Genomic DNA, 11,633 nt, shown 5'->3' on the forward strand with positions numbered 1-11,633 from the left:
AAAAAAAAAGCTAAAAATACTAGAAGGGGATATTGTGTAGCAACTAAAGGAAAGAATCAGCAATCAAAATGCCTGGGATGTTCAGACTCTCTCTATCAGTGATGTCCTCTATGCTTTAAAGAAACACCAAAATTACGTTTTTTCCAAAAAGTAAAAACAGGCATCTAAATCCTTTTGAGGCACTTTAAAAGGGCACTGATTAAAAGAAGTTTCACTGAAACTAACAGAGGACTTGACCATTCAGAAATACTCATTTATGTTAGACAAATAGGTATAGTGTGACCAATAGGTCCTGCAGAAGCAGTAAGCCTCAAAACTAAGAGGCTTGTCCTCTGAAGGGAACCAGAAGGGCAATTAAGACTTTTTAAGTGTAAAGCTCCGTGTGAGTACAGAACAGGTTACTCTACTGCTGTTACGCAAATTCTTTGCTTGTATGATGAGCAACTGCTCATGCTTAGTTCAAGCTAAGTAGGGGAGTCAAGGCTTAAGTATAATAATTCTGTCCACAAGGCATAAAATGTACATGAAATACATGAACTGAAGAACTGGGAGTCTTGGTATGCAAGGTTGACCTCAGCTAAACAGCTGCATCAGTATTGGACCAAAAATTGCCTACATAGCTCTGCTGGAAACACCGAAGTTGGGTAGAGATGTAGTACAAATCAGACCAATAGGGAAAAAGTAGATGGGTTGTTTATTTGGAAGGAATCTGTCCAGAGAAAACAAGGTGCAGGGGCAGCAAAAAGGTGGGCTTGGTAAAAAAAAAGATGGGGAATAAATTATAAAATCAGGTGGAGAACCAAGATGAGGGAGATCTTCCAGTTGGGTTGTGGATGCCTGTAAATGGTAGTGAAGCCAAGTTGCAATCACAAATCCCCAGGATGCTGGAGGGAGCACTGCTGAAATTTCCATCAGGTCTTTATCCCTAAGACTTGGTGTGGCAGGGTGGAGATGGAAGGGATAGACTTGGACAAAGCAATAGATTTTACCCCAAAACTAAATGCAGAAGGGAAGACAACAGACTTACTACCTAGTAGGTCTCCCGTGTGTTTCTTAAGACTTCTTTATAGTAGTATAATTGTGTATCAATAATATTGCTAGTAATAAGCAATAGAAATGCAACTCAGTAATACTTGCAGTGATGTACATATAAATTAACTGTGTTGTGTGCTTTACTCAATTAAGTTATTATTAGCTTCTTAGTAGTGTGTTGCTTAACCAATAATCATCATCAACCAGTAGCACCTCGACTCTCCACTCTAAAGGGGGAGAGGCAAACGTGGCTAGTCATAAATGGCAAGACAGTCTCAATGATTTCCCTGTTCTAGGAAAGATGCCATGACTTTTCTCCCTCATTTAAAGGAATGCCTCCCACTTAGTTCTAGACAACCATGACAGAGGCACCTGCTGCACAGCCTTTGGAAGGCAGGAGGAAATCCCTCCATCCTCCCGCCTCTACAACAGGCCAGTGGGAAGGCAGGAGTTAGTTCTTTGGTGTGGAGCCTCACTGCTTTATTTAGATGGATCTGTAATCCATAAGTACTAGAAAGTGTAACTCAGAAGACAGCTGAGTGCATAGAAAAAGAGAAAACTTGTTTACAAGGTGGATCTTCATTTTTATGTCACAACCCCAGTGAAGATAGACACACAAGGAGAACGCTACTTTTGACTGCTTCTGGTTCTGGTGAGCTTGAAGAAGGGACAGTTGCTGGCGGCTGCATATTCCTCCTCTCTGCTGGGGCAGTGCTGGAAGGGACTGGTGCTGCAGTCAGGCTATCCGTCTCTGCTGAGTTGATTGTAAGCCTCACCATAGTTTTGGATGTCTTCAGGAGACTAATAAACTGAATGATAAAGAGAAAAGCTGGTGAAGACTGTAACTGGACTGTTCAGTTGTAAAACAAAAATAAAGCAGAAGAACTGTTCTGCAAACTGGAGCAACAAGTCACAATCCTGCAGGTTTTCTTGGTAATGAACAAGGACAAATATTGATGGGTTTTTATAAGAAACAGCAATAGAGTTAAGTGTGGGCCAGACCTGGCTTATGTTAACCAAGTAGCTTCCATGAAACTTCGCCAAACTATACCAGACAAGAATTTGGCAGTCTTTTGATGGCTTCTCTGGACAAAATCCTATGTTTATAGCAATTATTAGAAAAATTAGAAAACCAGTATTGTCTTTTAATGCTTGGGTGGAGCCCAATTCTGATCCCACAGAAGTCAAAGCCAAAACATCTATTGATTTAAATAAATGTGCTGCTGCCATCCTAGCTCCTTAATCAGACGCACAGCTGGAAGGAAAACCTGAAAATATTATCTGAACTATGGGAAGGAGAGAAGGACACTAGGGTGTAATGCAAAATCTAGTTTAAGGGGATACTGAAAAACCTTCAAAATTAATTGCCATCTCACAGTAAAGACTTCAAATCCTGCCGAGACTTTACTTTTCAGTAGAATCAGAAGTATTTTCAGAAATTACTTACTCAATCTCTCTGTCTCTTCTTCCAAGCCTACCTACTTCCCTGCAGACAACTTCACTATCTTTTACTCATTTACTGCTTCAGAGATAGCAGCACATCAAAGAGTAAGATGGATGCCCTCCTAATTGCCCTTTAACAAACAGAAAGTGATCTTCTCATACCTAAAGAAATCACTTTTCTTGGTAGCAAGGCAGGTGCTAGAAAAAAGCCCTCCTTGATTCATTACAGAACCCAAATTGAGTTTGGAGAGCTAGAAGTTAGAAATAAATCTTGTTATTTAGGAATGGAGATAGTTTTCTCCAAAGGGCTGAAATACCAGGCTTGGAATATAATGAGGCCGTTATTACAGACACTCCGCGTGTATAAGCACAGTTCATGACCTGATTTACCAGTGATGCAACTCACCCATGTAAATTTAAATGTATTAATTTTACTGGTTCTTATACTTTTAAAGTGGAGTAGCTATGAAGAGTCATTATTGAGCAATAGTTCATGGCTTTTATCCCACAACTAAATGCCTCTCAGTCATCAGATCTGAACCACAGGGGAAAAAAAAAATCACATTTGTAGCACAGAGATAGATGATTCATGTAGTGCATTAATGTAAAATAGCAGCTGAGCTTTAAATTCAGGCTTTAGCTTATTCTGCAGTAGTTTCGTTATCCAGACAATGCCTGCGGATCTTTGGTCCTTTAGCCAGCTTTGAAAATGAAGTCAGAGTATAGTCACGAAAACCTCACTGGTTTGTTTAAGACACAAGCACCTCCTACTTTAAGTGGTGTGATTTCTGCATCATTCCTGACACTTCAGAAGCACCTTTTCTACTGGATATCCCACAACAATTTCATCATCCACTGCCAGGATCTGATCTCCAACTTTGATTCGTCCATCCTGGAAACAACACAGAATAAAAAATATGAGCTCTGGATGCTACTCCAAAAAACATTTTTCATTCCCTACTTGGATTTTAAAAGTTTTCACACCTTTGCTGCTGCACCATGATCTGTTAAGCTCTTAATAACTACTCCATTAATTGTGTCTTCTTCACTAATGGCAATTCCCAAGCCTCCTTGATCCTGGGGCAAACAGAAAAATGCAAATGGTTAGGTACTGTGTTTATCAAAATGTTAGAATACTGAAGACTAGTGAGGCCTGCAGACATAACAAAAGTTTGGGTTTTCACAATGCATCAATATTTTTGTTTTAAACTAATCTATTTCTGAAATAGATTTTGCCAACCTACAAACACTACATTGGCTACCAAGATAAATCTGAAACACTTCTAAATTCAGAACCACTCCTTTGAAACTTACAAGGTCAACTGTGATTCAGTTTTTAAATTCATAAATAGAAGTAAGAAACACAAAATACTTGGAAACTATGAACTGAGGTAAGTAAAACTTCATGATATAGGTTAAATTCATTATTTGAAACCACAGAAAAAAATAAACACAGGAGTGGAAAATACAGAGGATGGAAAAATGTATGCTTTTCCCATGAAATTAGTAGATGTTTGTGGCAAGTGAAATTTCCCTAATGCTTTGACCTAGAATTAAATCATCCAGATACCATCATCTGTAAGATATTCTCCTGGTTAATAATGGAAGGCTAGATGCCTTCCAAGGAGAAAAACTTACCAACAGTTCACAAGTCTCTATCCTTATGTCCACCGAATGCAACTGTCTTCTCCATGTCAATAAGCAGGAGCGGCAATTTTTCCACCCTCCTTTGGCAGCTTTATAGTTACAGAACACCTGGCCATTTTCTCCCAGCCGCACAATTTCCACTAAATATGCATGTTGTTTGGGGGATCTGGTGCTTATAATCTGCTAATTCATCTACTTTGAACAACTAAGGCAATGATTTTACCTGAGGCACCACCAGCAGCTGGCACCAAAAGTTTTGCAAATAGGACAAGAGGAGACTTATTCCGGAGACACAAAGCAATTGGCAAATTTATGTGAAGTTAGAGAGACTCATGAGGTTGCCAAAGACAGTCATTATGTCAGGAAAACTTTGGGGTCCATTCACAAATAGGAAGAGAAGACCTCTAGAAATCTCTATTCTGACTTCCAGTAAGCAAGGGACAAAGTTTGTTTGCCATAAGAGGGTCTCCATTATAAAAAAGCAATCTAGTGAATACAAATGTGGCTGATGTAAATTTAATTTTCAGCACATACCTTAGGAAGTTCCACATACTGAATGTTTTTACGTGAACTGAAGTCAGAACAAGCACTGGAGTTTGCAGCACTGATATCAATCTAATAGAAAATGAAAACATAACTCTGAGCAACTATATTCAACATTTTACATCAAAATAAAGTAGCACACAAACATTTAAAGTGGGTCTGATCTTTTTCTGGATTCATTTAAACTGCTATAAACCTATTCACATGAAATGTTAGATTTACTTCACAGTTTAGGTGAACATAAAGTAAAACAGAATTGAGCATAGCTGTACTAAATTTAGCAGCTTTATTAAAATCTCATTTGTTTTTCCCTTGGATTTCTTTTTCTTTTGTATTATTTGCTAAGCAGACAGGGCAATCCTCTATCGAGAACAATGTTAGTATCTCAGTCAAATGAGAAAAACAAAAATTTACTTTACCTCTTGATGTTGAAGACTCCCTAAAGTACACTGTGAAGCCTCTATTGATTTTGCAGGGCAAACAGCCATCTGATTTACTGCATCTTTATTTCTACAATAGATTCAGTTAAGAATGTAGTAGGAATGTAGTAATACAGTACCATATTTCTTAGAACACGTTTAAGTCCAGCCCCTTCTTTTACTTTATTTCTGGCACTCACAATGCGAGTATCAAAACAGAAAACTCAAGACATATTTACAACTACTAAGAACTGGGTTCAAAAGCACATCTACCTTACCAAAATTAAAACAGAAACACTGTGGAAAACCTGAGCATATTAAAAATAAACCTTTTTTAGCCAAACCTTTAACCAGAACTTACCTGATAAAGATTATTTTTACTTTAGATGGTGCACATTTGATTATTGAGGAAGCATTCTGATGTGTCCTTCCGTAGAGTATTTGCCCATTTATCTATACAAAGCAAGGTACCAATTATTTCTCAAAATATTTTAATTCTCTGAAACTAATTTTCAAGCCTTAAAAAAATCCACTATCCCACATGACTGGCTAAAGCAGAAATTGTATTAAAATAACAGAGCATGTTCTGTCCTGCTTTCACTCTCTTCTTCCACTAAAAAATTCCTTATAGTTTGATTTCAGACTAACACTGTCACAGTGCTAAAAATGTCATTCTTTGAGTTATACTGGGTTGACTTGGCATATCATGTATTTCCACTTGCCATTGAACACCTCATGACTGATGTGGTGATAAAGCAGGGCCATGGGAAATTCTAACCACAACAAATAAATGAATTGCTTATGTCTAGCACCAAGATTGCTATTACTTATTGAAACTCAGCTCTGAGCCAGGCACTTTATACACAGGAGTCTGAACACTGATGCATTGACAATCCCAAGATTTGACCTGACAATCATTATCTTCATTTGGCAGAGTCGACTCACTGAAACCCCTTGAAGCTCCTATGATTCAGGTATGATTGGAGGTATCAGCGTGAATTTGCAGAATAAGGCCATTATTCGCTCACATTTTATTAGTTGCATTTGTTCTTGGAAATGGAAAACTGCAGTGCAGAAGTCCACTCTAAGACAGGGGAAATGACTGGAAAAGGACAGCTTGGACCTACACAAAGGGAAAATAATGCAACACACACTGAGGTAGTACTAATAGAAGCAGAGAAGCAGAGAAACAGCGAACAGTGAGCAACAGATGCAAGACACTGAACTGAAGGCTGAGCATAACAGCAACCCCTCAGCTCCCACGCAGGCTATGTCCACCAGGCATCGTCACAGGGATATTGAGCCCTATCATTTACACTGGAGGTAACAATCCAGATGCAGCCCTGCTTCCAGGGTTTGCCATGGGCATGTGAAGAACCATGGTCAGGCTGGTGGATGGGGGATGGGGCATGGCCCACCACAGCTGATGGACAGCTACTTGGGAACATAAGGAACAAGCTTAGGTGTCTCCTCTCAGAAGAGGTTGAGACAATCTCTCAGCATCAGTTTGCAGGTTTACAGCGTTGACAGTAAACAAGGAATCACATGAGAGCAGACTCAGTCAGATGTGTTTCAATGTGTTCTGAGGATACTCAGTATCTGCAATATCAGGGTTTTAAAAACAGACATTTTAACTGATTCAAGAGAACCGTCTAGCAGGTAACATCGGACTCTGCAACTAACAGGTCCCTCCATGAGACTACGTCCACAGTGCCACAAATCCCTTAGTTTCTCTCCTAGCCTGCAACTGCCAGCCTACATAGTTTAATCTCTAACTTCTCCCTCAAGTTTTGTTCAGTTTGACCATTCCCTCCCTCTACCATCTCCCCAGTGCATCCTCAAACACCTCCACATAGTTTTGAAGTTACACAAAGCATTTCTGTGAGGATAATGTTACCTACTGTTATCAGAAAGAATGGGAAAAGCTACAACAGAGAATACATCTGCAAGTATCATCAACTGAACTGCGGTAATACAAAAATATACCTTAAGCTCATATACATACTGGGAATGTTAGCTGCACATTCAGCAGTTGGGTCCCTCCACAAAGCCACTAGTAAACAGCCCGAATGTGTCATGAGATAAAAGTCCACAATACAAATGGACCTGTTCCTGTTTCCCCAATTCAATTTCCATTTTAGATGTTACATAACCTAAAAATATTCTGATATTATCACACTTCCAGTAGACAGAGAAGTAATTAGAAAGTCTGGAGCACTCTACAGATGGATGGACTAAAGGACTTCAATATTTTCCATGGTCTGCAATGCATTGCCCTTCCATACATCTCTGTAACCCAGAAACTGCTGTCATCCCCCATTTTTATCCATTTGAAATACACACACACATTTACTCAGTACTACTATAACCAGGAAAAAAAATCCCAGCTGTGACTATTTGGCATACACCAGAAAGAAAATCTGGTAGCACAATGATGTCAACTTGGATAACTTGGGGATTTCAAAGTCCATTGAAGAACATCTACATTGCAGCAAGAATCTAATATTTTAGTGCATTTTAAGTCAGTATGTTCAGGTTTCAGTATAAATTGCAAAAACTCACCTCCAGTAATTCATCTGCAATCTGTAACCTGCCATCTTTGCCAGCTGCTCCATTTGGATCAATTCCCACTATAAAGACACTCATCCTGGATCGGTCTTTGTTACCAGCAAGGCTAAGTCCCAGACCTGTCCTTCCTTTTTCCAGCTCAATCATGTGTAGCTCCCCCAGTAGATTTCCATAGCGTTGCACGATCTTTTCTAAATGTAGAAGTGTGGACAGCAGAGGTTGGATTTACATTAGAAAGTTTCACAAGTCACCTAGAGACTCAAGATCAGTGTCCAGTGGGCAGTATCTGACATAAGAATCCCAAACGGGATGAGAAAATTTTAAGTGTACACCACACTTTCTTTTAAGCTAAGCCTTAGGTGATTTATAATAGTATTTCTAGTTCCTTGTTTTCCTTCTAACTTCAGAAAACTTTAAAACTTCTCTTAAAAAAAGACTTTTCACACATAAAAGCAATAATCTTCCCTCCAGTAACACTGTCAGGTAACAGAAGCTATCACATCAATCACTGCCATCAGTTACCTAGAGTACCCTTAAATTCTTCAAGTAGTCCTACATGTGAAACAGTGAATCTGGACCACAGAGGAAAACAGAGATTGCAGTGCAGTGAAGAAGAACAAATTAGTTTTATATTTCACCATGTGCATCTGACCAAGCACAGCTGAAAGCTGACAGGAACACTTAACACCAAACCACGAGGCACATGAGAATGAAGTAGTTCAAACTGGACCCCCCATATCTTCTGCTACAGTGCTATTTCAACACTGAATATTTCAAACATTATCACAAAGGATAAACTTACTCCAGCTGTAACCGAACTCATCCTCCTTCTCCACATCCTCTGGGACTCTGCTAAAAGATGACTGTGCAACATCACAGCTCATTCCCGAAAATGCTGAAGGAGGGGGCAGAGGCAAGTTACAAAGCGAAGTCTTTTCTGGCTCTAAATCGGACTGACTGAATGCCTGTGGAGAATAAGAAAAATGCAGTGGCTAAGCAGATGCAGACTCTGTGTAAGGCAAACTAGTATACAAAAATGTTGAAACGGCTTTGAAGTTTAAATACCAAGCAGCTGGAATTCTAAATGAGTAACACGGCACAGAAAGGCTGCAAGAGATCAAAGATAGAAACGAACACCAGGCAAGGTAAGAGATAACATCACTCCAAAATGTATTTGGAAGCAAACAGAACTCACAATAAAAGCCCAATTCAGTAAAGTTTTATGTGCCACTTCACATTTCAGAAAAAGTCTCTTACGAAGACTCAAGTGACTTTTTTTTTAATGCCGTATTTGTAAAAGACTTCTACTTCGTTTTATTTTTAAAAGCCACCGCATATAATTTCTTCCTATGATATGCTTTGGAAGCCAAATAGCAGGAAAGGGAAAGGACACAAAGAACTTGGTGCTTTCAAAAATGCCTCCAGAAAAAAGAAAGTAACTGGCATATTAACTGAAAGTTAATAAACTGAAAGTTAAAAAGGACAATTTAAAAACAAAATGAAACAGACGATAACTGAAGAAATCCACAGTAACTGGACTTCTTCAGTCTTATTTACTGGTTTCCTATAAACTGCACAGGGGAGATCAAATAAAGGAGGATACAGATTAAATCACAAAGGAGAAAAATACTTTTGATCTTGATGTATGAGGTCTACTCATATTCACAAAAAGCTAAACGTATAAACACACGACTACTGCAATATAATGGTTAAATGCCCAAATCCACAATCTGGCAAGCCTCCACTCAAGTTAGTTTCCCCGAGAAATATGGACCCTGATCAGGGATTTGGCTAAGTGTTTGTAATTTATATCATTTTGGCTTGCTCAGAGTAAACCTGTAGGCAAGAAACTCGTGTCTGAATATCATCATTCTGAAGCTTGTGCGTGCCCAAGAGACTTTGATACTTGGCAGATCAGCTGTTGATATAAACAATAAAAATTTTAGATGAAAACCAAGAATTTTTTCAACACTGGGATTTTCAGGTGTTGCCCTAGCTTCATAGCCCTGTTCTCATCATTTCAGCTTTCATTACCTCCATTAGCAAAAGTTTGAACACAGTATCTCAGATGGTGCCTCTGGGTGCCAAAAACACTGAGACAATTTCTTCCATCAGAGGCAACAGTGAAATGGATAACAACATACACCTTGGAAGACTTCAATCTGCTTTAAATTGAAGGTATTGAAAAAAACTAGGAAGTTACCAATTTAGTCATACTGAGATTTAAGGAAGGTCCCATCTCTCAGGGAAAATGAGTTACCTTCATTATCTGTATACTTGAAAGATTTAAAGAAAGCGCAAATGCCCTATTTCAGTTCCCTCATTCTGCTTCTGCTTGAAGAAGATTTTCCTTTCATTCAGTAACTTGTTCTAGGAGGTTAACGAAGAAGTCATTAAATGTCAGAAGTGTGGGAAGTTTTAATATGGCACCCAAGCCAATCATTTGTATAAAAAATGCCATATAAATGCCATTGATTTTTTGTATCATTATATCAGTCACACTGATCTGTGCTTCAAATCTAAGACAATGCCATCCTGCTGAGATGATACCTTGCGTCACTAAACTTCACGTAGGAATTATTTACAGTTTATGCAAATTACACTCTAAAACATGCTAGTAGTTACAGGGCAGGCATAAACCTCAACTGAAGCAGCAAAATTCTAGCAAAGACATTATTACCCATCAGAATCAGAGTAGGGTGGAAACACTACTTAGTAACATTCAAAGTGATTTTTCATAATCAAAAATTCATGTATCCACCACGGAGAAAAGTTGGTGACAGACCTCTACCTCAAGGAGGCGTGAAAGGGAGAGTAGTTCTAGAAACACTAATTTTTCAGAGTGCTTCCTAGAAAGCTACATAACATACTGAAAAAATGAGGAAATACAGTGTGAGAGCAGACCAGATCAGCAGACCTTACAGTAGTCTCTGTGTTTTAAAACCAAAATTAACATATCACTTTAGTGGTAACTCTTGGTAAATGACAGTGTCCAAGAACTTTGCAAAATTACAGAAAACATGACCAAAAAAAAGCACAAAAAATTGCTGTCAAGGACCTCTGGAAGATATGTAAGGTGTGGATGTATGGCTACATCCTGACAGATTAGCACTTATGAACCGCAGCCACCATAATCTGATTGACAAAAAAATGCTTCTTTCTGTACCTCTGTGCCCGCATACATAAATCTGAACGTGTCTGATGTTTAAGGAAATGCTGAAACGAAAGTAAAAGCAAGGCTCTTTTGTGAGAAGGGTAAAAAGGGTGTTACAGTGCCATTTGAGTGGAGGGGACCATGTCCTGCCTCCAGAACTCAGCCTGCCATGCAGGCACCACCAGCAGCAGAAGCTGGCCCCCGCTGTTTACACACACATAAGACTTTTGCTCCCTGAATCGGGCCACACACAAAAAACCTAAAATGCTTTAACTCATGAAATACTTTCAGTGTGCCACAGCACAGTATTTCATTTAAAATGCAAAGCATCAGACAGTGCATGAACCCATTTGGCTACCAGGGTCACTCTGATCACAGCCAAGCAAACATTAAAAATGGCAGCAAGTTTGGAGCAGTATCACTTTCAACAAAGGAGGCACACGCAGAGGAAGAAGCAGTACTCTGGAAGGTATCACAGGCCATGTACAAACGTACAGCACACATACGGTAGGACCCAATCACTGGAATCAAGACAAACCTTGAATGGTGTGGGAGCAAAAGGGTTAGTTGGGGAACAACGGAAGGTAACCCTAATTGGATTCGATACCTCCTACAGTAAGAGAAAACAGCAATCCACATGTTACAGCACCTTGGGCAACACACAGCATTATTAATGAATAACTAATTTTCAATTATGGATTCATTTTACTAACCACAGCAACTTTATTAACTCCATTTATAAATGGACAAAAGTATTTAAGGGGTTATTAAGAACCCTGATTCAGCAAAGTTTCTTACTGTACATGAACCTTAGTTCAGCAGAAGTG

The 11,633-nt window shown here is 39.0% G+C and overlaps 1 protein-coding gene across 24 annotated transcripts in view; it reads right to left on the reverse strand.

Moving 5' to 3' along the window:
- MPDZ (multiple PDZ domain crumbs cell polarity complex component) overlaps positions 1-11,633 on the reverse strand; it is a 98,546-nt gene that overhangs the window by 15,284 nt on the left and 71,629 nt on the right. For 15 of the 24 annotated variants that reach the window (XM_076363088.1, XM_076363098.1, XM_076363093.1 and 12 more), the window contains 9 exons: positions 11,345-11,416; positions 8,455-8,617; positions 7,647-7,843; positions 5,446-5,537; positions 5,085-5,175; positions 4,657-4,737; positions 3,460-3,552; positions 3,293-3,367; positions 1,664-1,841 (listed from right to left, as the gene is read on the reverse strand). In XM_076363088.1, the coding sequence (XP_076219203.1) occupies positions 1,664-1,841; positions 3,293-3,367; positions 3,460-3,552; positions 4,657-4,737; positions 5,085-5,175; positions 5,446-5,537; positions 7,647-7,843; positions 8,455-8,617; positions 11,345-11,416 (1,042 nt within the window). The remainder of the gene's footprint in view (positions 1-1,663; positions 1,842-3,292; positions 3,368-3,459; positions 3,553-4,656; positions 4,738-5,084; positions 5,176-5,445; positions 5,538-7,646; positions 7,844-8,454; positions 8,618-11,344; positions 11,417-11,633) is intronic. The other 9 variants (XM_076363107.1, XM_076363106.1, XM_076363105.1 and 6 more) reach the window with 1 other exon arrangement.

Source organism: Aptenodytes patagonicus, chromosome Z (genome assembly GCF_965638725.1).
Source record: "Aptenodytes patagonicus chromosome Z, bAptPat1.pri.cur, whole genome shotgun sequence".
NCBI lineage: Eukaryota > Metazoa > Chordata > Aves > Sphenisciformes > Spheniscidae > Aptenodytes > Aptenodytes patagonicus.